This window comes from Prunus persica, chromosome G1 (assembly GCF_000346465.2).
Source record: "Prunus persica cultivar Lovell chromosome G1, Prunus_persica_NCBIv2, whole genome shotgun sequence".
Lineage (NCBI taxonomy): Eukaryota > Viridiplantae > Streptophyta > Magnoliopsida > Rosales > Rosaceae > Prunus > Prunus persica.
The window spans coordinates 32,430,916-32,456,740 of record NC_034009.1 but is presented as its reverse complement, the minus strand read 5'-3'; the positions used below and the strand labels follow the sequence as shown (position 1 = coordinate 32,456,740).

The 25,825-nt window shown below is 39.4% G+C and overlaps 2 protein-coding genes and 1 non-coding gene across 3 annotated transcripts; 1 reads left to right on the top strand and 2 right to left on the bottom strand.

Annotated features, from left to right (window-relative positions):
* Positions 323 to 3,965, bottom strand: LOC18793122 (photosystem II stability/assembly factor HCF136, chloroplastic). The gene is made up of 9 exons (XM_007222633.2): positions 3,548 to 3,965; positions 3,172 to 3,407; positions 2,637 to 2,767; positions 2,244 to 2,376; positions 1,482 to 1,604; positions 1,300 to 1,374; positions 1,082 to 1,197; positions 666 to 758; positions 323 to 563 (listed from the first exon to the last, which is right to left on the bottom strand). Exons 1-8 carry the CDS (start codon positions 3,909 to 3,911, stop codon positions 692 to 694), a joined length of 1,245 nt encoding a protein of 414 aa, XP_007222695.1. The 5' UTR covers positions 3,912 to 3,965; the 3' UTR covers positions 323 to 563; positions 666 to 691.
* TRNAA-AGC lies at positions 4,083 to 4,155 on the top strand. The gene has a single exon. It is a non-coding gene; the product is annotated as a tRNA-Ala (tRNA).
* On the bottom strand, positions 4,810 to 24,929 carry LOC18792718 (sacsin). The gene is made up of 13 exons (XM_007221869.2): positions 24,394 to 24,929; positions 23,523 to 24,249; positions 17,371 to 23,363; positions 15,084 to 16,594; positions 14,551 to 14,814; positions 12,956 to 13,176; positions 12,606 to 12,877; positions 8,895 to 11,931; positions 8,682 to 8,814; positions 7,564 to 8,087; positions 6,552 to 7,463; positions 5,750 to 5,932; positions 4,810 to 5,422 (listed from the first exon to the last, which is right to left on the bottom strand). The coding sequence occupies exons 1-13, from the start codon at positions 24,741 to 24,743 to the stop codon at positions 5,225 to 5,227; spliced, it is 14,325 nt and encodes a 4,774-aa protein (XP_007221931.1). The 5' UTR covers positions 24,744 to 24,929; the 3' UTR covers positions 4,810 to 5,224.

Sequence of the window (25,825 nt, the reverse complement as noted above, 5' to 3'; positions counted from 1 at the left end):
CCAATTGGAAATGTAAGGAATTCTTAATGTCGTTTCTACCCCTACTTCATTGTCTATATTACCGTAACAAGGAACGGGTATAATTGACTTTTCCCAATTCACTTGGATAGAATGGAACAAGGAACCAGAAGCAAAACTCAAAAGAAAATAGCGCCTTGACTACAACTTAACATCGTTATTATTATTATTGCTCTCTTCCCTTTTAATTCTAGTACATTGGAATTTGGAAGAGAATGATGAACAATCCGATTAAAGGAGAGTTGCTAATTACCGAATTGAAAGTTTTGTATTTGTGTTTCAAAAAGGAATAAAAATATCGTGGTGATGTTGGTGACAAACAAATTTCACATTTAAAGCATGACATTGAGTCATTGACCAGAAGGAAGAACCACCATTTCTATAGACATAATATTTGTTGTCGAATGGTAATTCATATTTGTATTAATTACAGCAAAATTTCAATATCAAATGAGTGACACTTTGACCCCCTCTTCACAGCTTTTGATACTTGGTCATATATGTATATCAGCAGCAGTACAAAATTGCAAGCACCGTTGATCAACCTGCATATATGCACATGTCAATAAATAAAATTTTCCAAAATTTTCTAAATGATGAAATGAGATATTCCAAGAAGGCCCAAGAGGAGACGCAAATAAATTTACCGTGTGTAAATTACAAGTTTACAACTTCATCCAAGATACCGAAGCAAGACCCCATCGTTTCCCAGCACAAATCCTGTACTGTCATCGATAAATCTGCACCAATACAGAAATTATAAGAGCCTTTCTGTTACAGATAGACGAGCTCATGTCATGTGGACCTTACATTGAATTGCTAGTTCTTTCCGATTTGGTGCAATATATCTATAAGATTCCAAATCTACGTGGTTTTATCTATTCTTTTGGCCTCCAACTGGAGTTTTCTTATATTTTGAAGTGGTAAACAAGGGTAAAGGAGATCATACTAATAACTGAACAAGAAAAAGGTGTGTGCCTTGCATTTGGAATATTTTCGATTTGACCAAATTACAAATATCAAACACAGACAATCTTTTCGAAGGTCGAAGGGTTCTACTTACTTTACAGAGTATAGATTTGCTGCAATGTTGTCAGCTGCTTTGTCACGGGTCCATGTCTTGCCACCATTGGTAGTTCGCAACAAAATCCCACTCCCCCCAGCTGCCCAAGCTTCATCCTGCATAAAACAAACAGTCACTAAACATGTAAAAAGATGGGTTCCAGAAACTAGAAGGTTGAAAGATTAAATTTGGAAGCTCATTTACAATGAATGAATTACCTTTGATCGGTACCCAACATCAAGAATGCCAAAACCCCGGCTTTGGACTGGAACTTCTTCAAACTCCTCTGTTAACTGAAACAATAAACAATAACTTTGCTTTAACAATAATAGAACACCAAGGTTATAGGGTGAATTCTTCGTGCACCTTAAGGTTACAGGATAAAGCATTATTCACTTACCCCTGTACCTTTACTCAGATAAAGTCCTCCTCCACGAACAAGAAGCCAAAGACCACCATCGGCTCTCCAACCCATGTTTTGAATTCTTCTTGCAACTGTTCTGTTATGTGGCTGCCAGAATGGCTGAAAAATTAAAGACAAGGAATCATAGTTAACACGAGTGCTTTGTGCAAATCCCACATGAAACTAAAAAATTAAAATGAGAACATGCATAAAGCCAACACAGGATAATTAAGAAGTTATTGACTACCAGTGTCACAAACAAAATGACAACAGTTTCTAAAGTACATATAACTTATGAGCATACAATTTCAAATAATTAATGTCATCAAAGTGAATGACTGCAAGAATGCTACAAATGAGTCCTCATGCTTTGCAGATACAACACGTGGTTGATCATTATCAAAAACTCAATTAAGCTTCTATTTTCTTCTTCCCTATTTTAGCCTTATGTAAGGCCATCTTTTCCATCAAATCTTTGACTATCATGCCCTGCCCCCGTACTTCAATGATCAACGTATGTCATGTTAAGTCTCCTCCAACCTGTTTCACTCCTTAGGAATTCACATTGGTGCGGTAGTAGCAGCCAATGCAACCACAGCTTTTATTTTTCCACAATAATTCAACTACTTAACAAAAAAAAACAAAGCCCTAACAACATGCTTCCCTAACCTTATTGTATCTAAATTTTTAGGGGGGTAAAGGAAAAAAAAAAGGGTGATTAGACAGAAAGAAAAGTCATATTGCGTAGGAGAAACTCACCTGGCCAGGCTCCCAAGTAAGATAGAAGTTACCACGGCTTGAGACAGCCACATAGTTTCCATCAGGCGAGCGGTTCACTGAATTAAAAGTTCCTGTGTAGTAACTTGCACCGCTAATGCCACTAGAAACTGTTCTGAAAAAGCAATGAAGATACATGAATCTTGTTGCTTTTATATCATTAACAAAAGAGCAGCATGTAACCAACTCAAAAAAATGTAAAGAACTCAGGAAAATTAAAAGAAATTATCACATGTCTTCACGATAAGTAAAATCTTAAAATTGAAATTATTTTGTTGGAATTTTAAGTTTTCAACTATATTATTCAATCCAACCACTAAAAGAAAACTTCCTTGAATGGTTATGTAGTCATATAAGATTTTAGAAGCAAATTACCTATTAAGAGTAGCTGAAACAGTCTCCTGAACAGCAGCCTTCCAGTTGTAGCCTCTATTTGATGTAATATAAATTGCACCTTCGTCAGTCACCATCTCTGCACTCTTCTCACCAGTTGCCTTTATATAAACCTGGAGATATCATAACAGCATCACTTATTTCAGCTTACCGATAGGCTGTATATCCAAATGGAAGACAAAATTGATTACATCCTTTGAATGACAAGGAACCAAGATTTACTGGAAAAAAATATATCCTAGGAAGGAAGGATATGTTTCATAATAGAATCAGCAACAAAAGTTCAATGCAGTTGGAAACCTGGGGTCACCCAATGCTTTGTAGCCTCTGATTGCAACATACGGGTGAGGAAGAAACAACAATTTATTCCCCATTATACTTCATACTCAAACCGCACCTTCGAAATATCCATTTCCATTGCATAGAAATAAGTTTGGAGGGATATTGAGATTAAACGAGTTGTAAAGTATCTAAATGTGCAGAATTATGGTGAAGATATGTGTAGAGAAAGCTTTACCATATCTCCAGGAAGCTGAGAGCTTAGCGGTATCCTTTCCCAGCTGTTTCCAGAATCAGAAGTGTGCAACAAAATTGCAGGTTTTCCAACAATCCAACCCTCCTTCCCTTTGAAGCTAATGGAATTGAATCTGTAGTTGAAATCTTCGTCTTCAGCTGACGGAATTGAACGTGGAACCCAAGTGTCTCCACCATCCTTTGTCTCTAAAATGGTTTGCCTGGTCCCCAAAAGAAAACCTACCCGCAACAATTAATCCACGCTCAAATTTAATTTCCTAGAGTTAATTCCAGCTCATGAATTTTTCTGAGGAACCAAACAACAAAGTGTAGAAAGAAAAAAAGATGGTAGATGGAGCAGTGGAGTGAAGTGAAGTTACCGTGCTTAGGGTCCTCGGGCACAAAAGCAATGTCGAGAAGGACAACGCCGGGGTCGATAGGAAGGGACACTTTCTCCCATTCGGAAAGGGCGGACTCTTCCGACTTGGCCGGTTGTATGGATCCAAACAACGGCAGAGTAGTGAGGGTCAGAGACAGCGCCGCAGTCTCGGAAACAAAATGTCTGCGACTCACCAGCGAAGAATCAGAAGAGGAAGAGGAAGCTCTAGCAATATTATTGAAGCGAGGTAGAGATAGAGAGGTTCGGCAATGACGAGGAGTGCTTGCGAATTCAAGAGAGGGTTTCACCACAATTATTGGTTTGGACAAGTCCGTCGTCAGTTGCAGAGTAGTCGCCATTTTCATGCTCACTCTCTCTCTCTCTCTCTTATCTCTCTTATCCGGAAGAAGAAAGGATCAACGGCTTCGCGGGTGATTTTGAGCACCCATGGGATGGGAATATCCACGTGGATAGTCCATTTAATTTGGTTTATAAGAAAAAATTATGTAACTCCCATCAATAATCACACAGAAGACGGGGATGTAGCTCAGATGGTAGAGCGCTCGCTTAGCATGCGAGAGGTACGGGGATCGATGCCCCGCATCTCCATAGTTTTTGTTATTTTTTCTTTATGTCTTAAAATAGCTGCCATAGCTCAAAGCTACATTTGTGTTATTATGATTTTTTTTTTCTTTCTCCTTTACTCAAATTTATTAAAATCATATCTCCATAAGTCATTGTTAAAGAGTTGCTTTTTGGGATTTCATGCAGACCATTGTAAATTTGTGCTGAGTTATAAAACAATTATAGAGCCTGTTTCGTTGCTGGAATTTAAGTAGCAAGCTTAAGCGGATTACTGGAATTATATCAATCAAGGACGCTATACCTGCTGTGACATGCAAAGGTGGCTTCGAGGCTTGGTTCCACCAAAACGCGCCCAACCCCAACGTGCTGGACGGAGCCGTTGTGAGCGCGGATGAAAACGACAGTAGTACCGACACCAGAGACAATTATAAACTTGCCGAACCCCCATTAGCTGGTGTCTTTGCTCACTTTGCTTAATTCATTCACAACAATTTGCAAGCATTATTTGTGATTAGTATGCCTAACATACTTTCATCCAGAAAGTTAATATATAAACAAATTAAAATTTTAAAAATAATAATTTTGAAGTGAAATTTTTTAGATATTTTTGCTTCATCTTTCGATAATCTTACCAGTTCCATAAATTAAAGGTTCAGGAAAAAAAAAAAAAAAAAAGAGGGTCATAAGAGGGATGATGGCTTGTACACGCCAGATTCATTTTCCCATCAACTACTATACAAACTATATATATATATATATACATATTTTTTTTGGTCGAATGAAACTATATATTTCTATTTCACTATGTACACAACAAAATTTAGACCCACCAAACAAGGGGCATAAACAGTTGTTCCTATGATAAACATCGATAACTTTCCTATTGCACTCGAAGAAGAAAAAGAAAAAACTCAACGTTCCTAGAGATTAATAGAACCTATTCCTTTCCCTCCTTCCCTTTGCTTTATGTTGATCTTCTCGTGTTCCAGAAAAAGAAAAGAAACAAGGACGAGAGGTGATTCTCGTTACCCAAAACTAAATGTATAAACAGAAGAAATGCACAACCCCTTCTCCGTCCGAAGTAACAAGGTGATCATGGCCGAAAAATTCTCATAGTTTTTGAGACCTGGAGCCGACAAAATGGACACCTGGAAACCGCAGAAGAGCACCTGCGACAAAGTACATGACCACAAGGAACTATAGTTATGTCAACTTCAGCAGTCAAGCAGACCCGACAAAGCCATGCTGCTTTTGCTGTATCAGCTTCTTTTGCTGCCACATCAGCTTTTTCCTGAAAATTAGTTCAATAAATATGCTTTCTTATATCCTCCACAACCAATTTCTCCATATGCTAAATCTAATAAACATGCAGACTTATATCCCCCACACTGAACGCCCAAAAATAAAACATGAAAGGACAAAAAAGCCCCAGCAAGTGCCAAAGTAAATCACTTTGAAAGTGATCCAGCTCATATATAAAAACATGGTCCCTTGAGATTCATAGCGCACCAAAATATTTTCTTAAAAACAACACATGCAATATTATTCCCTTATATTTAAGCAGGATTGCAGTGTTAGCTAATAAATTGTGTAAAATATGTATAGTTTAATAGCATACCTGTTCAAGCAAAAGTGATGTCTGGGACTCCTTTAACTGTTCTTGCAGCGTTAGTGTTTTCTGCAGCAGGGACTGCTTCTCCACATCCATATAAATCCCAGCTGCAGAAAGCATCTCTTGTACTGCTTGCACCAGTTCTCCAGCTGATACTCGGCCATACTGGAGCTCTTTGCCAGCTTGCAGCTGCAAATGAAGAAACCATTTTGAGTTCGATACTTGAAGGAACACAACTGAAAACTGCTATAACATCTAACTTTTTTCTCAAACTTTTTTTCCAATTCTTTCACATTGAGTGACTCCACTGGTATCACAATATTATGGATCTCGCCCCATGTGAGAGTTGGAAAATAACTGACTCCAAAGTAATTTTAAATCAAACCAAGATGTAAAATATGATTGAACAATCAATAATATTAAACACGTAAAGCATTCAATTCAGTGGAAAATATATAACAGGACTTAAAACAATAATTTTTCCTACATGGATTAAACATCTAGCCATCGTGCAAACTTTTGAACGCCAAAAACAAAAGCATTAAAGAGAAGGAAAGAAATCAAAAAGGGAAAAGAGAAAAGATAAAAAGTAGGTGATTATCTTTAGGCAAAGTCCACTTCTTTCTCACACGAATATGGCTCTGGAATACTTTGTATGGAATGAGTCTTCCAAGGAATTGAAAGGATCAAGTATTGCAGAATAATCTGAATGAGAAAAACCGTACAAATATAACACTTAAAAGAGGGGAACGGCATGCCAAACCGACTCATAATGGTGAGCGGATGGCAACATCAGAAGGGTACAAACCTGAGAAGATCTTGCTTTGCCGCTTCCAGAAGTTTCTGGCATTTCGACTGGAGTTCTGTTATGAACTACTGTATGACTATCATCCATTGGCATTGGTGAAGTCTCACTGCCCATTGCTATACTTCTGAATGAGAAAACATGTGAAGAAAGAAGAGGCTGCATCACCCCTGTTGCAGTTTCCACCTTGAATCTGTACAATGCTTGGCCAGCTGATGGTCTGACATCATCTGGAACTCTACCATATTTGAGCTTTTCTCCATTTTGAGAACGCCATGCCACCATCTCTCCAGCGTAAAACGGCCTCAATGGATGAAATTGTACTTGACGAACATCTTGAGGCAACAGTTCTTTGCCTATCAAACCATTGCTTGCACTAGTGGCTTCCATTTCTTGTTTATCAGAACAAAGCTTCAAAATATCAACAATTGCAGTTTCAGAGCCTCCAGGACAGACAAATAAAGATCCAATAGGTAACGGAGTAGGGGACCCTAAAACCAGGCTCACAATAATTGCAATAACATCAAAAACTGAAATATAGGGTGGTGGTTCGGCAACTAAAATGCTGGTGTTAGACCGGTTAATGAAGTACAGTGTCCGATGCATGGATCCATCAGCCCACTCTGGAATGATGGAATCCTTAGCCGCTTGTGTAATGTCTACTGACTTTGGGAGAAGCAAGAAACGAGTATGAAGGCACTTAACAAACTGCAACTTTTCTGCAACAGCTTCTAATAAATTTTGTATGGTTCCCAGAGATAAATTCTTAATTGCAGGAATGTAACTAGACATGCTATTTACAATGGTCCATACAGCACCCTGAAGTGACTTGCTCAACAATTTCTCTCTGATGGCTACTAATGGAACCGAACCAATATAATCCAAAGCCTGCAAATGCTCCTGACGATCTAACTCCTACATTCAGAAAGCAGATTTTACATAAAGACAACTCTACTTTGGGCAAAACAAATAAAGGAAAAATAAAAAGTAATTAAGTTTTAGAAGATCATGCTACCTCAATGACTACATCAGACAGCTTTTTGATGCCCAGGACAATACACAATCTCTCTGGAAGATCTGGGTGAATAAATCTAAACCTTGAAGGGTCAATGCATTTTACAAACCGTGATCCATGGGAATCAATATACACACAGGATTTTGCATGAACAAGTCTGCAGCCATCATCAGGGACTATTGCTTCTGATGTCCAATTGGGCCCATTGGACATGTCTTCCCCAATAGTCCCATCACAGATAAAGTACAAAATTTCCAGGACAGCCCGGAGTTCATTTGGATTTAGACGCTGATATCCACAAGTTCTCTGGAGATTCAAAAGAAGATCCCTCGCAGAGGCAATTGAAAATATGTCCTGAAGTCCCAAATCTTTGAGAATCTTCAGAAAAGGAAGATATAAAGTAGGAAGTTCAAATGCAAATGGGGATAAGTTAATTGTTAGACGGGCAAAAAGCAAGTTTGCTGTCACCAATCGTGTTCCATTTGCAGCAGGTATAAATGGAACTCTCTGCAACTCCATTATATCTGCATAAACAGAAGAAAGATGAAGAACCTGTTATTCAAATTTGTTCATCTTGATTGGGTGCAAGATGGAAATCTTTTTTGTCTTTTGTTTTCTTGTAATCTTTTGTTTTATTCAATAAAAAATTTATGTTGCCTTTAAACAGATACTAAAGAAGGCACTACTGACTTGGAACCATATCATGAACCCAATTGAACAAGCAGCACAAACACTCATAAAGCCAGTACTTGATTTTAGCATGACACAAAATATCTCTGCCAGATATACCTTATCTTAGATCTTTTTCATTTATTTATAACTAATCCCTTTTTTGTCTACGAAAGGTAACGTAGCTGATTAACAGTAAGAAATGTGTATGGACTATGGAATGTAAAAGAGTGGGACAATAAAAAAGAAAGTTGGAAAAAGCAGAATTAACCAACAAGTAGCAATTTGCAGTTGAGATGAGTTATTTCCTCCCACACCAAAGGTTTTTTTGGGCTGAAGGTCAGACGTACTGATAATTTGTGAAAACTGAAGCTCAATTATATGTGAAGATTATCAATTAAGAAGGTGACATAAGAACACAATTGAAACAAAACAGGAATGGAGTCTACCTGAAGAAGAGAGGGAATTCCAAATCTTATCCAAGTACTTTAACACCTCACAGGAAGCTTCATCAATACTCATCATGCCTGATGCAGTTGGCCAATGAGCAAGTGTGTCTTCACCACCATTTCTTCCAATAATCTGGGGAACAGTCATGTAAGCAAGATTTTAGCACTCAATCCATCATAGTGGATGAATATACAAGGGACTACTAGAGGTACCTGCAAGTGTTTTAGTACTGTAGGAAAAGCTGGAGGGCTTCTGAGCTGGAGTGATCCCCAAGAGTACTCAGGAGGAACAGCACTTTGTCTCGTAATAATGGGCGCATAACTCCAAGCCAGAGGCCAATCCTTTAACAGAATAGCTTCATTATATGAAGCGAGTACTCTCTTGCCACCTTTTTTTCCGACGACATTTGGAAGGCCAAATTCAGCAGGTATGCATTTAATCTTGCCAAGGAGATCACAGAAGTTGTTGCCATAGAAGACAGCAAAGTTCGAGAAAATTGCTTCAACAACAGATCCAGCTAATGTCCATACTTCCATTGAAACTTCACTCTGAGTGTTGTTTAAATCCTCAAAATCATCCAAATCTCTGGACTTCATGCATTCAGTTCCAAGAAACTCTATTCTTTTGGCACATTCAAGTATTACATCAGACTCTGTTGCAGTCCGGAGACCAGCTTTTCTTAAAATGTGAAGCCACCCATCTGTAGTAAACCTTTCTCCTGGAAATTTTTTCCTCTCACCAGAGAAAATAGATGTTAATAAAGCATCACCAGGATCAAATAAATCTTTGGGCTTAGACAGATATGTGCAAAATTCATCAGCATTCCTTACAAATTTAGCCTCCTTTAAAGCTTCGATTACAGAAGAATCCATTCGGAGGTCATGCCAGTTTGTGTAAAGATATATTAGTATATCCTCCTTTTCAGATTCAGGTTTACCTTCAAACCCAGGCAATCCAAACCTGATTAAAATCTGCTGATCATGCAATTCAGAGACTCCGAGTGCTCGAAGAAATGAAAATTCAACTGAACCACTGGAGTAGGACAGGCAGCGTTCATCATAGGGCGTAAGGAATGAACTTGAAGAGATAATACACTGATCATCACTGAGCAACCGTGTGTATGAACCCACAACTGTTTTATACATAGGAAGTGAACGTATAACTTCAAGTTCTTCCACTCTGTAATTAGAGCCATTTGACAAGAAATCGTTAGCAAAAAGTGCAAAAAGTGCATCGCAATCTGAAGCTGAAAGGGAAGTAAGTTCAGGGAAATAGCCAGCATTTCTAGCTGCAACCAACTTGGAAGCAATAATTTGACCTAATGATTGGCCAGGAGCAGGGAAACAGTTGCATGGAGCAGCACAGTCCAGGAAAGCTATATCAAATATAGGTATGCTGCAGTGATTCAACAGTGATAACAACCAAGGGTGTTTGTTTTTAGCTACTTCAAAAGCTGATGCGTAACCATGAATTGATTCAGATTCAGGCGCATCATTGCTTCCAGTTGCTCCAATTTCCAAGGAACTTTCTTCTGAAGTTGGATCAATAACCAGTGGTGGAATGAAAACCAAATTACGCTCCCTAACACGGCATAAGATTGGCCGACCAAGAAAAGCAGGAATGAGGGGCCAATCAGAAAAGAGCAAGAGGTCTTCTGAACAGCCATTGAAATTTTTCCAGAAGAGTCTTATCCATTCGGGGGAAGGACCTCCTTCACCACCAGCGCTTGATGTATTATTCTCCCATGAAAACCAAGGAACCATATTTGAGGCCATTACGTGACTCACCCAGTTATCATGAAAAACTATCCTCATATGACTGGCCAGTAAGTGAAGAGAGAAACTTCGCAGTTTTAATAATGACTGTAGCACACCATTTGAAAAAATATCAGCCAAGATTGATCTATCCAATACTTTAGGGTGGACAAACTTTTCAGCCAAAGAAACCATCAATGACAGTTGCTCCTTATTCCCAACCCAAAGTTCAGTAGTACCCAACTTAGTTAAATGGTTTCTGGCAGTTGGGCATGGTAAACCCCTGAGCTCAGCTGCTATTGATAGAAGATTCTGGTCTCCATTTCCATAGATGCTGTTGCTGCTACCAGCAACCACGTTCCTCTGAACCAAGGGCCCCCCAGCCCTACCAATATCCTCAACAACTCCTCGGCCAAAATCAAATAAAGCCTTCCCCAAACTTGTCACCATTTCAATTGCATCTCCTGAACTGCCAGCGTTCTGAGTAGACAATGCAGGAAAGTTATGAGTATTAGGGACTGAAACAGAACCAGGACTGCTACCAACAACTTGACTTTCCCTATGGATATAGTTTGTGTTATTGTGGTCAACTGTCAGAGAATTTCCAATGGAATTTGATGATTCTCTAATCTCAACATCAGACAAACAGTACTCAAGAACATCTACATACATATCAACTGATCGGAGAACAAGAGATGTTGAAGAAAGTCTTAAAAGATTCCGAACCATTTTAGGTTTTACTTCCCGAACTGCAATCCCTAGGGCTTGGATTTCAGTTACCAATTCCCAAGGTACTGAAAACACGGGGTAGTGCTCCTTTACGAAGCTGCAAACTGTTGCTGGAAGCAACTTACCACCCACCCCATTCCCTGGTTGTGAAAGAAACATACCCTCTTCAGCCTTGGCTAGGTTTCCAGAATAAAGCTGCCACACAGGAAGGTCAACAACACGAGCATAGAAAGGCCTTATCACATATTCAATTAGGCATCCCCAATCTGATTTCAGCACTTCCATTGGAACTAAACTACAGTCGTTTCCTTGTTGTTTGACCATATTATGCCCATTAGACCTTGGCCAAAAGGAATAAATTTTATCTCCATAAGCCTTCAAAGACAGGCTGATTGCACGACCTGCACTTGATTCAATTGCAGAACTCGAAGCATCTCTTCTTAACCTCTGGATTTCCAATATCAATTCAATGTAGGAATCACGGACACATGACATAAGCTCCCTGTTCCAAGCTTCCATTAACTGATTTCCAGCATCAGCCTGTGCCTCTTCTGAAGCTTCTTTGTCTTGGTAATTAAAGAGGGAGCGACCTCCATTGTGGCAAACCAGGAAACATCCAAGAACAGTAACAGGTATATTTATACCACCGGACAGAGGAAGAGGGGACATGATAGAACTTGCTAGACAAACATCAGCAGGATGGCCATCACGGGATATATGTGCTGCAACTCCAGCAACAGGTGTTAAGTTGTATGCCAGATATCGCCTGCAAAGAAGTAAGTGGAATCCATCAAGCACATTATAGAAACTTATCAGAGAAGCTCAATTTGTTGACAGGATATTCTCTGTATCAGCAAGTTTCACAGCTTGATGATTCTAGCCGTACTTAATAGTTAAAACAAGATAGTCTCTATTCGTTTGAAGTCATTACTGAAACCATAAGTACATTACAGATCAAGCAATTTTCCAGTTGACCCAACAGAAATGGAACATTTTGAATGCAGGAATCCAATCTAAAGGGCCAAAGTGTGTAAATCTTGTGACAGTTCAAGTTTTTGTCTGTCATACATGGGAATAGTGAAAAAAGAAAATTAAGCAGCTCTAAATGACGGAATGCCACACATGTTTATGATTTTTTATTCTTAGAATTTGTATTTATCACTCAAATTGTAGAAAAACCAAGCATCACATCAACTTACTGATGCTGATACCTTAATACAACTTTATACATCAAGTTGTGAGTTTTGCCTTACCTAGAAATTTACTGCTTCCCCAATCAATTATTCATCCCTCAAAGAGTTCACAGAATTCAAGGGAACCCAAATTTAACAAAGGTAAATCATCACATATATATATTTCCAACTTTTCACTTCTAAACTGCAGACTGTGCGGTGACAGATATAGGAAAGAAATCTATATCCACGTTCTTGCATAACATACCTATCAAGAGCCATATTTCTTGTTTGCCCAGAGCCTAGGCTGAGTGCAACGAGCCATCGGTCAACAACTCTTGCTGCCCCATGGTTCAAATTTACATCTATTACATGCAATTTTGTTGCGGCATTGGAGCTATTAAACAATCGAGATATTTGAAATTTCCTCCATTTCTTCTCTGAAAATGGATTTCTCATTATAGCAGATGACGAATCAATGCTAACTGAATAGTCCTGGTGTGGCTGCGAGTTTCCTTCCTCCCATGTCGAGATTGACACCTGATCATACATAAGACCACTGTAAGTAAATGCTGTGATATATGGCTACATGCTAAGAAAATTAATCTCTAACAATACCTGCATCACCGACTTTAAGAATATAAGTGATCCAGAAGAGTGCTCCAAAAATCTTTCACTAATCTGCTTTATTCTCCTTAGTCCAAGTTCTAGTCCATTATTCAAACATTCAGGTGATAAAGGCATGCGAATAATAGTAGAATCCAATGATGGCCATGATATACTGGGACCAATCAGCATGGGATTAAATTGATCACGGAACCGGTCAGTCAAATTAGTACCTGAAAACCGAGCATAAAAAAATTTCTTAGTCTTCAATCTTACTCAGCATGAAATGAAAACAGAGTATCAAATTAGTGGATTGTGACATGATGTACTTATTCAGCCTTGTTCCAGCAGGAAAATGTCACCTGGAGTATGGTTCACTTTGGTACGTGGTAGATACACAGCATGTTACTTTAGTTAGTACACAGTTCAGAGAGTAGACTTAGTACGCTACTTTGGATCATGGAATGCATTATAACTGTTACTATTAAATATAGTTTTACCTATACATTACTTCATCAAGCTATAAATAAACTTCTATATTTTTCTTTTTTACCTTAATAACTCATTATTTTTCTATTCAATCCTTTGTTGAACTCAGATAAATGATGCATTTTGGTTAGTCATAGATATGAAGTAAAATGGTGAGATCGGATATATCCATTTAGCTTTTCGGAGCACAATGCACCAGATGTTAAGTTTTATTGTCCCTATTTGTGCATTAGCCCTCACTGGTGTGCTCTATGTAATAAGGCAGGGGAGAGCGTGGACCATCTCCTGATTCATTGCCCTTTCTCTCTAAAGTTGTGGGAGACACTATTGAAGGAAGTTAACACGGTGTGGGTAATACCAGAAGGCTGCTTTGAACTTTCTTCCATCAGATTTGATGCTTTGGGAAGGGGAAAGAAAGCCAAAATTCTCTGGGGAAGTCTGATGCAGGCAGTGGTTTGGAACCTATGGATGGAACGTAACAGGAGAATTTTTGAGGATTATAAGGGAGTGGGAGTGGCAGAGTTATGGGATAGAGTGAAGTTTTGGGCTGCCCTTTGGGCATCAACTTCCCCTGCCTTTAAGGATGTACCCTATCCTATAATTATGCGCAATCTGCTGGCTGTAGTATCTTAAGGGTTTGTTTTATGGTTGGTTGGTTGTTTATGTGTTGAGTGGCTTTGTGTCTGTTTCACCGGCTAGTGTTTTTTCTTTTTACCTGCGTGCTAAATGGTCTTGTTTTGATCCTTACAATTTGAATAAAAATGTTTCTATTCAAAAAAAAAATTGTTACTTATGCACTTACTCTCAGACACCTTTCAGTAGGAAAATGATACACTAAAATCGGATGGTGTTGCCACCAAAACCATTTTGTTACCACCACCACAATCACACAACAAAGTGACCAATAAGACAAAAATACCAATACTTTCATCATTAAGGAATTTCTGAGTCAATTTCAAGTGGAAAAAAAAAATGAAAAGCTAAAAAGCACTATGAAAGTCATAAAGATCATCTGAGAAGTACAAAAATGGGTACCACCTGAGACACAGGGGGCATACAATATGAACACCTTAAATAGGAACAAAAGATTGAAAAATGAGTGGGCAATGAATAAATACCTATTAAAGAAAACATTTTTGCCGCAGGAGCACAAGTTGACGGTGCAGCAAGCACCAAACCGAGGGGATCAAACATGTATAAGTAGCCACCAGAAACAACTGAGAGTAGATCACAGACAAAATAACAGCTAAGCAAAGCCAAACCATAGTTAAGTGTATTGCCCCTTAGTCTCCATGGAGGTAGAAATTGGAGGCTACTTATTTCCTCTCTACTCAAGCTGACCCCTTCCAAAATGGCTAATAGGGCAGGCCCTTGAAACTCACCTACAGTGATCACCAATTTTGTAAACAAAATCAAGAATAAAGCACAAAATCATTATGTTTTACAGCTAGAAGAACAGTAAAAATTGATGCTTCACCAGGTTAACATGTTAGTGAATAGTGAAAAAGTCTAATAATGGTACCAGACATCAACATTAAAATCAAAAATTTATCTTTTGCAGCCCAAAACTTATGAAGATCCCTTTCTCTATGAATGCAATCTATATATTAACTCATTCAAAACAAAAAAAAATTACAGATATTTCAGTTACCCATATTGTGCTGCAACAAAGACTGGCGAGGATGTTCCCTCTTGTCAAAAATTAGGTGAAGCTTATTGGCTTTGCAGCAATCTGCCAACTCAAGTAGGTCAAACAATAAAAGGTCATTGACCCCATAAGATGTCAAAAGCTCTTTTATTCTAGCATAGTCCATGCAAGGAAGATCTTTAGTCATGTCATCGTCAACTAAGGAGAGGCAGCGAAGTGATTGTACCCCCAACCTACTTGCCAGATCATTGCTGATAGTTGGATGTATAAAATGTTTCCCAACGGGAGTACTATTATCCATCCATGGTGCATCATTATACACAAGATCTCCAGCATGCATAAGAACTGCAGACGCGTCTGGAATTAAGATTGGAGTGTTAGAAGCTTCAAAAAGTGGCCTCTCTGAGCAACAGTCTGCTACAGCATCAAGGATACGATGGACAAAATTTAACTGATCTGTTGACAATGGGAATCCTTTCACATCATTTTGCAATCGTTGCAACACATGCATATAGTCCCAAATATCAAAACTAATTCTGACGCCTAAATTCAAGAGCAAATCTCTGAATTCCGATAATTCAGATGGAACAACATACAAATATGGAGTAAATTTCACAGGTGAGTCAAATGCAAGAGCATTTGGAACAACAAAGTTATCCCCAATCCAAACCCAGGAAACACCATCTAGTGCTGATTTTAGTTGCACAAATTCATCAGTGCCAATATACTCTTGCATCTTAGAATAGAGTGCTGGAATTCCCTTAGAAAGTGCAGCATCAACAACAGGTACATCAGATGAATGTGATTTGAGCTGGCTATATAACTTGGATAGCTCAATCAACTGTGCAGATAAAACATTTATGTTTGGACGATCCATCCAACCAAGTTTCTTTTGTAGGTACAACGAACAGCATTCACCATCTAGTATATGCATTGAGCAGGATACCACAAACATCTGGGATTTAGGTCTCACATTGATTGGCTGGGACACCTGATTACTAGACTTCAACCATGGGATTCCTTTCAGAGGTGGGTCAGCATATACAGGACACCAAGCAATAGCCCTCATTTCAGACCAAAAGTCCTCATCTGGCTGATCATCAATCAAGTTACCTACGAAAAAATTTATGTCCAGATCATCTAATATTTGGTTCCCAATTCTCTTAGGAGACTCATCATCCATGCCATCACCATCCTCAGTTTCATTGTTGTTGTGAAAAATTGAATTCTTCGACTCATCAAGATTTCCTTCTTCCTCAGTCGAGAGCTTAAATGAAAGAGCATCTAAACAAACAAGTAGCTTCGTCGCATAACTTAGTGTCTCCGGTTTCCCAGAATCATGTAACAAAGAAACTGATCTAGCACAATCAAGTAAACCAGAATAGCCCAGAGTTCTTCTGAGTCCAAGCGTGACTAAAATATCCAAAGTTTCTGTATCTGAGAATTTCTCAGAAGGGAAAAAAACTTCTCTATGCAGCACCGTTCTTAGTGCAGGTACTCGAGGATCATAAAGCCTGTGAAAAGAAAATAGATTCAAAAAGCGTTATATCCTTAAGCTAATTGAAGGATGTATGGCATGTGTTGTGAAGTGGGTGGCGCTGATAGATGACCTTGAAACTTCATCAATGTACAAAAGCAACTTTCCATACTTGATCTTTGATCCGTTTATATAGATACGCAAGACATACATGTAAAAATTCTAAGCACTAACACTCGAAAGAGGTCTTGCAGGTTAAAATGAGTAGGATGGATTAAATCTAGGTCTTTTTCTGTGGGAAACAAAATTTACAAAATACGAGGTATAAAGACTCGGGAAACAAGAGGTCCACCATCCTCTCAAACTTGATACAAATCGCATTAAAAAAAATTTTAAAAAACCAACTACAAGTCTGTCACCTTGTTAAAAGAACAAAACTCTATCGATATCTACACCACAGCAGCTGCCCACTATAATATTAGAACAGAACAGCAGAGGAGTACTAGAATTGAATCTACCAAGATGGATTTCATCTTGGTTCAAACAGTACTAGAACTAACTCATGGAATTTGAACAATTTTGGACATAGTCATGCATCAATTTGAGACATAGTCATGCATCAATTTGAACTTGCTTATATATATAAGCCTTGAGAATAAAAGAACATTAAAGTGCACCAAAGACCAAACCGTAAGAATCCACTGTAATTAGTACTAGAACTCTCGCGGAAAAAACTAAAATACAGTAAGAAAATAACAAATCACAGACTTAAGACACCTAACTATATATCACAACAGAGCACACAAGTTATACCTGGAAGGTTGCTGCCAAGACCCATCGGCTGTCAAAACAAAAGGTATTTCAGAGAGTGCAGACTTCAAAGAATTATCCTCTTGAACTAAAAGCTGTACGCCGTGGAGAATAGCTGAAAGAGACCCCTGCTCTGAAAGGAATTCTGACATGTGGTTAAGAACATGATCTTTGTAGAATTCCATCCTGGAGGGTTCTCTGATCTCTAAATATCTTCTCAGAATAATTTTTTCCTTCTCTGATTCTGTGCGCACAAAGTCATCACTCAAAAAATTTTCCGGAATATCACCAGGTTTAAGCAATTTGATAGGATTACTCAAACTTACTAGTTTTCTACTTTTATATGACTCAAACATAGGAAGGTGTTTTATGATGTCAATGTGTTTATATTCCATTTCCTCTTCAACAAACCATTTGGACTGAAGAATGAAACTCCGAAGTTCATGCATCTCTCCTTCCGATGCATTGTCGAAAAGCCCCTCAATGTTCTCTGGCCTATCTGCAACTGCCAGAAGCGCATTTAATAAGCCAATTGCTGTTGGCAACTGCACAAAAAATTTCAACTGTGGATGATCTATTGGGAGGTCTTGCCTCAGGAAAACACATCCTATTTTCAGCAACAAAGATGACATGTTCTCACTCCACCCATCATCCTTGATTACATTTGAATTTTCAACTAGTTGCAAGAGGCAATGATTCCCAACAGGCAATATTGGCCACTTAGAAAAAAGCGACAAGTCATCACAAGAAGACCTCAAATAGCTCCAGAGAAGTCTAATCCACTCTAAACTTGGTTGACCCTGCTGACCAGGAGCCCATGTCACCTGTTTTGCGTGATGCCACTCTGCTGGAAGTAATTTCAAAAGGAGCTTCTCCAGTAAATGGCATGACAGAAAAGAAATATTTGAGGCCTCACTTTGGGCTATGTAACATAGCTTCTCATAAACTACTTCTGGGATTCCGCAATCTACAAGTTGATTTGGAACCAAATCCTTGAGAAGATCATACTCATCGCCTCGTGCAATATATATTCTTTCCCCAATCCCATTCTTGTCAAATGTTGTAAATGAACCATCAGCAAGGGGTAATAACGGCAAACCATACAAACTTGCAGATTCGACAGGTATCTTCAAACCAAGTAAGCAATATTCAAGGGTCAATACCATTGTGTTTCTATCCTTGAATTCGCGTTTCCTTCGAATTAATAACGTTCTTAACAACTGTGGATTCAAAAAATGCAATGAGGGGCACACCTCCATAAATCTCTCAACAATTGGCTTAGAAACAGTGACCAGAGGTAGACCAGCATCTGATAATGCTTCAATTAGCTCATCTACCTTGTCAAAATTAAAATCAGGAAATATAGCCTGTTTGGCTGAGATCCACTGGCCATCTCGAGCTTTTGTATGTAATACACGAAGACTACAGTCAACAATAAAAGTGTAGAGCTCCCGCACCACTAAAGCCCAAGGTTCTAATCCTCTTGTTTTAGGCCAAAGTGAAAAGAATAAATCACAAGGGCCAATCTCCAGTGCTATTTTCTCTAGCATGCGACCATAAGCAGGGGCAACAACACCTTCAAGCAGGTACATATTCCAATCTGAACGTTTTTTCCCACCACCAGCCATGTCGTTCCCAAACCAGATGTCTCTCCTATTCGATGATAACTCGAAATATGCATTAACATGCGCTGGAAGGCCAGTACTAATTGGAAGTGGCAGGAAACAGAAAGCACGGCCTTCAAAATCTTTCCTATCTTGCAAAGAACCTGTAGAGACTTGAAATACATCTGACGCAACAGCACAGGCATCGTTCATCTCTGGGATATCACTCACGCCCAATCCAACCTTGACAGAGTGTAAATATGCAGCAACGCATGCCCAGGGTATATAAGTATGAGACTTGTCATTCAAAACTGCGGATTTGTTCTTAGTTTGTGCACCACCTAGACACTCCGAGGTTATCCAGCAGTGTGATAAATTACCAGCTGAGCTTTCTTCTGTAATTCCAATCTTCTGACATTTATATGGCAAATCTCTATCCGTTGATTTTCTCAGTTTCTTTAGGAACTGTTCTTTATCCAGTCCACTGTGCTGACTTCCATCAAACAAGCTAAACACATCCTGCAACGCATTGGGCTCTATTTTGGGCTCACCATTGCAATGCTTATGGACACGATGTAAAAGTTGCATTTCATGTCCACTTCCTTCCTTCACAAAAACAGAGATAACTTTCACATTACGCAGAAAAAGCAAAGTTTCAGAAACAACTTTGGAAAATGAAGCAAAAAGGGATAGGACATCATCAGGTGCATATCCTTCTTTCTTTATTTGGCTTCTGGAAGCAGCACTAGCACTCCTAAGTGGAAACCGGAAAAGGGTTCCAGGAAACGGTTGCTGCAAGTCACAGCCGAAGTGTAAGAAAGGAGAAAATTGATCAGGAAATTGTTCCATAATCTTTCTTCCCGCAAATTTAATCCGTAGGCCAGGATGAGATGGAGAGATCCCAGGCAAATTACAGGCATGAGGATCAAACATAACAATGTTTTCACCAGAAACAAATGTGGGAATGTCTGTGAAATGATAGACACAATTAAAACCCAGTCCAAATCTCCCAATTGCAAAAGGCTTCTCTAGTTTACTTTCTTGGCCAATGCGTGAGATTGCATAAAGATCTTGGGGACTGAATACAGAGTCATTAAAACAGTACAACGCAGGGCCTTGCCAATCTGCCATTTCAGGTGAAAGAACAGAAGAAGTCCCATATTGAGTTTTGTCCAGGAGAAAGCTCACCTCAGAAGCTCCTGCATCCTCTGCATTTTGAACCAGCTCAAACAGAATCCCAGGTCCATCTGCATACATTTCAAGAATGTGTTTAAGTCTAGTTGTCAAGGCTTCATGCTGTCCAAAAGCTTCAGCAGCCCCAGATAAACTCAAATTCATTGAATCAGCACTCTCAGCTAGCAAGGTCCTGCGCAGAGAGCAGACGCCAAGCTTCTCTGCAACATCAATAGATATGTTCCCATGCACAAATTTCTGAACTGTTCTCCTTGCATTCAGTGCCACATTAGATGGACCACCAAAGGGGCTATCATGATCCTCTGAGCCAAGCAACCAAGGAGCATCGTTATAAACTAAGTCGGTGGCAGGATATAATCTGCCTGACACATCTGGTAAATAAATCTTAACTTTCTGGTCATGTATCTGAACTTCAGCCAGATGCTGCACAATCAATAAGGCTGCTCTCATTTCCTGTGCATCGAGAGGGGAGGATCCTTTCTTCAAAGCCATTCTACATAAGATATTAGCATAATCTGTAGAGTTCAAGAATTCTCGAATACCAAGCTCTAAAAATAGTTCCTTGAAAACAGCCAAATCGACAGGTATGACACGTATATAAGGAGCCAAATGAATAGGACCATCAAGGACAACCTCATCCGCAGTTGCAAATCCATCACCCACCCATATCCATCGACTACCTTCAAGAACAGCCTTTACAATGTCCATCTCATCTGAACCAATCAACCCTGTGAGTATTGAATATATCCTTGGCATTGCCAAGGCTAATTCCTGTCGAAGAACCTGGTCATTCACAATCTCATTATTTTTACCAAGCTCAAGTAGTTGGGCTGCAATGACACCTCCACCAGGTGGAGAAGACCACCCAAGACTAGTCGACAGTGCTGTCGATGAGCACTCTCCATCAAGTATTCGCATGCTAGCTGAAACAAGCCACAGATCTGCTTGCAGTCTTACAAGCTTTGGTGGAGCAACCATGGATGACACAACAGGCCATGGTAAAGTTTGAAATGGAGCAGAAACTACCACTGGGCACCAGCTGATCAGCCGAAGATCATTCCAGAACTTTTCAAGGTCAGATTTCAAGTTACGAGGTCTGAATGCGGTTGCAGCTCGTGACAACATTCTGTTCATTGTTCCTTGATCATCATTTAAAGCATTGGGTATCCATCTCATTGCATTAACTTCTAAGTAGGACAGAAGCACCTTGCCTTTTAATTGCGACTTTTGCTGATCCTCATGCATTAGCCGTTCAACCTGTCGAGCACTTTGTATGACTGTCTCAGGGGTTACAGATGTTTTAAGGCCTAAACCATGTAGCATGTCCAAAATACCAGGTTCTTGAAAAGGACCACAGGGAAAACTATCAGAATCCTCTAATAGTGCATATAATTCTTCATTACGAGGATCATATAATGCAGTAGGAGACCTAAGAGCACCACCAAAGGTCGGAATAAATTCCAAATTTTTCAAATAATCCCTGAAAGATAAGTCCTCAACACACAACTGTGGCAGGTTTTGCAGAATAGAAAGAACAATGCTGTCACGAACTTCGGGTTGCAGCTCCCCAACTCTATTCAACACCTGCTGCTTATAGAAGCGTGCTTTCCCCATTCTCTCAATTCCATAATATCTTAACAAAATTTCCACCTCAACATCTGAGGAGCTAATAAGGAACTCAGCTCCAAGAAAGCACTCAGGGCTGTCTACGGGTGGTAAGTACTTGCGCGGATTTTCAAGATCAGAGAATTGGAAACTTTGAGTAGATCCATCACCATACACTTTATAAATAGGCAGCCTCGTGCAATTTCTTATGTCAGACTCATTCAAACAGTCTCCAAAATACCACTTTGGATCAAGAAGAAATGCACGAAGTTCATCCCTCTCTTTTGCTTCCAAATTATGCAAACATGTTATTATGGTGCCATAATTTAAAGAGACAACATCATATATAGATTCCAGAATCCCTGAAGCATTACCATCACTTACATAATGAGATAAATCTGAGTGTTCAACTCCATAATTGGGGCTCAGAATCTTGCAACCAATTTTAACAAGTATTTCTTTCATCTTGTCAGAAAGCTTTTCTGCATTGATCAATTTCGATTGTCTCGAGGCTCTGTACAGATGGCAGGAAGTAGATGGCAAAATGGGCCAATCACTAAGCAATGACAGTTTCTCGCACTGATTCTGAAGATATTTCCAAAATAACACAAACCATGTTGAGGTAGGGTGATTATGGCAAGACTCTGGATCCCATAACACTTTGCTTTTATATTTCCAATCAGCGGGCACAAATCTTGGATAAAATTGAAGAAAATACTGAACATTGAAAATGACAAGATTTGCCTTTGAGGACTTTGCAATAGCAGAGAGTCTACTTAGTATGTCAATAGGAATATTCTTATCAATTATTCTATCATATATTTGGTTAAGCAGCATGAATTCTAAATCATTGCAAATAAAATATGAAATTCCTTTGGAGGCATCTGACAACGATCCAAATTCACCATTTGCCAATGGAAGCAAGGGCAGGTTATATGCATGTGTTCCAACATCATCATCAAGCAAATCTTCAAGACAATATTCCAACAATACAAGCTTGAAATATTTGCCCAGGGTAGAAACAGATCTACACTCTCTGAGAAAACATCGTACTGTATCAGGAGTCACCACCTTCTGCTGAAAACTGGAAGCATATTTCAAGAGCATGTTAAATAAAACGTTGGGCAAACACACAATGGGCATTCCTAGCACAATCAGAGCCTCACCAAGTTCCTTACTCTTGGTAACTTCATCATCATGTAGAAAAGCTTCTACTGGCGACACCCATTTTCCACCTTCAAGATCTGAATGCAACACAGGAGCACTAGAAATGTTTCTGTATATATGCTCGACAAGAATACTCCATGGCTCTTCAAAAGAACCACTTGGCCATAAGGAATAGTACAAGTCCCTGGAATCTAGCAGTCCCCGTACACCAAGAAGAAGTTGTGTAAACGCAGGTGCCACAACATCTTCTAAAAGAAGCCTGTTCCAGACAGAACGGATTTTTCCACTTCTGTCCATGTCAGCCCCATACCAGATGCCACGACGATTCGACGAGACCTCAAAGTATCCATTAACTTGCACAGTGAGGCCAGTCCTAACGGGCAGAGGGAGAAAGCAGAATGCCCGGCCAAGCTTAAGAGAATCATTCTGTTTAAAATCACATTGCACCAATATAAGTTCTCTTGGATGTTATAAAGCAGAAAGTAATGTAAAAACTAAGAGGAAGGTAAAACTTATGAGAGACTGCAAGAAATTGAAATGCATTGAAATAGAAAAACAATGAATGTCTCATATATCGCAAATTACATGTGCTGAATTATCGGATATGCAAGCTGCAACTGATGCCCATGGCAGCAAGTGAATATCATATTCCTTAGACGCAGTAGCTGCAAAGGAACCAATCCTACTGGATGTGGATGCCAGTGTCTGAACTAGATAAAAACTATCTGTCTTCTTCTCAGATTGGGTCCCAATTGTTGACTCACTTAAGAAGTCCACTGAATAGCAGTCCACCTGACTCTCTGTGGAGTTTACTGACTTGGGAAATCTCAACGCAGCTTGCCGATGCCAAACAATATCATCACTCGCGGAACCGACAGAGCAGGAGTAAAGCTTCCTGGGCTCATTGTCCCAGGCCTCCCACACATACATTTCAATACGCAAGACATTTTTTAGGAAAAGTAACGTGAAAACTCCTTCCTCATAGAGCTGAAGAAACAAGGAAGAAAGGTCGTCTTGGGAATACGCTTGCCTGGAAAGCTTGCTGGTTGCTGCCTGCTCTGCATTCCTCAGAGGGAAACGGAATAGAGTTCCGGCAAATTGTGTTTTCATGTCGCAACCGAAAGCACAGTAAGGAAAGAACTGGTCTTTGTACAAAGAGATGGCCGAAGAAGAAACATAGTCAATTCGCTTCCCGGGATTGGATGCAGAAACCTTTGGAAGAAAAATGCCTTGGGGGTCAAACAATACCACATACTTCCCGCTCACAAACGACGGCAAATCAGTTAAATGGTACACGGAGTTGAATCCAACCCTAAAAATTAGACAAAAATTGAACAAAAAATCAGAAACCAGTCTCATTTTCCCGCCAATAGCAAGCATTGTCGAGCACCCCAATTTCTTTCCTGACCCACCAAGAAAACTAATGCTAATGAAAATTTAAAAAAGAAAAATTTACCCGAATCGGCCGGTTTTTGAGGCCTGGCCATGCTTGCTACTGCCGCCGATCCTCGAAATACTAACAAAGTCTTCCTCCGTGAAGATGGCGTCGTTGTAAGCCAAGAGCGCGGGGCCCTGCCACGGCGCCAGGGTCTCCGATAGAAGGGAGTCGGTACCGTGAAGCCTGCGGTCGAGGCAGAGTCGGACGGTGGTGGCGCCGGCATCGTCGGCGTTTTGAATGAGCTCTTTGAGCACCGTCGTCCCCTCGGGATAGTTCACTAAAACCTCCCGGATTCGCCGCGTCAGGTAAACCTTTTGACCGAAGTCTTCTAGAAAGATCGACTCCGGTGTCGCCACCGGAGACTCCATACTTTTATCTTGGTCTTCTCCGGCGAGTTTCTGATCCTTACTTTTTGTATTAATTGACTAAACAACCGCCATGGAATTTGAGGTAATTACTGGAGGACCTGTCGCCGTAAAGCAGGTGATGGAGTTCTCAATTCTGGGAGGGAGAGAGTACGAGAAAATGAAAGGGCGATTTTGGAGAAATCAGGAGACACCGACACTGAGAGTGCGTGTAATTTTCATGTGGAGATTAATTATGCAATGTTAAAACTCTAATTAATTACTGTTGCTTTTGAATTAATTATCCTAAAATTAATGGGAACGCTTTGGTTTTGTCGTTTTGGGCCTAGTGGCCCTCTCCTGTTTCTGCAGCCTTATTCCTTGTACGGCCGGCCGGGTCAACTCGTACCATATGGGTGAAGGCTTCTAACGACGAACGTGCGCATGTCGTATCGTGTGTGGTGCACGGTGCCAATAGTCGATTCTCATATGATAATAAATAATTCAAAATTCAAAGTTGGTTGGACGACATAATAAGAAAGCAGACGAAATTATAATATCAATATGTTCACACAAAAAAAAGGATAGATTTTCAATACGTTAGATTATATAGTAAATTCCATTAGATGAATTTCAATTTTTTAATAATTAAGAAGGAATATTGTTATTTGCTCTCTCTAGAATTGGATTTTTTCTAAAATTTTATGATCAAGTGTCAATATTTTCTAAGTGTCCGTTCTCAACATAACACAGTAATTGACTCGTCACTTCTAGGAAGAAGCACTTCCAATGTGTTTCTTCATATAATCACTTTAAAACAAGTCTTTGATATTTCTCACTTACCTATTAGTTTACATAAGCTATCGTAGGCGACACATTTTGTCATATGGATGATAAACATGTTGAATTAGTACAGTTACATATAACAATTTTTTCTAATTAATTGGTGTTAAATTAATTAAACCTAAGCTTGTTGATATAACTCCACTTTTCTACGTCTTGCATCTTTAATCAGAAGATTGTGTGAGAATATTCGGTTGCTCGATTAATGAATTATATATATATATATATATATATATATGTATATGCATATGTATATGTTTGTT

What these genes read in the sequence shown, in the direction of transcription:
- LOC18793122 (XM_007222633.2), bottom strand. Translation starts at nt 3,911, where the DNA reads ATGAAAATGGCGACTACTCTGCAACTGACGACGGACTTGTCCAAACCA. An exon ending in GCCCGAGGACCCTAAGCACG is followed by an intron (nt 3,408 to 3,547) that starts GTAACTTCACTT and finishes TGTTGCGGGTAG; the next exon opens with GTTTTCTTTTGGGGACCAGG. An exon ending in TTACTTGGGAGCCTGGCCAG is followed by an intron (nt 1,605 to 2,243) that starts GTGAGTTTCTCC and finishes TTAATTTTTCAG; the next exon opens with CCATTCTGGCAGCCACATAA.
- LOC18792718 (XM_007221869.2), bottom strand. Translation starts at nt 24,743, where the DNA reads ATGGAGTCTCCGGTGGCGACACCGGAGTCGATCTTTCTAGAAGACTTC. An exon ending in TCTTAAAGTCGGTGATGCAG is followed by an intron (nt 12,878 to 12,955) that starts GTATTGTTAGAG and finishes ATGTATGATCAG; the next exon opens with GTGTCAATCTCGACATGGGA. An exon ending in CATCACTTTTGCTTGAACAG is followed by an intron (nt 5,423 to 5,749) that starts GTATGCTATTAA and finishes ACTAATTTTCAG; the next exon opens with GAAAAAGCTGATGTGGCAGC.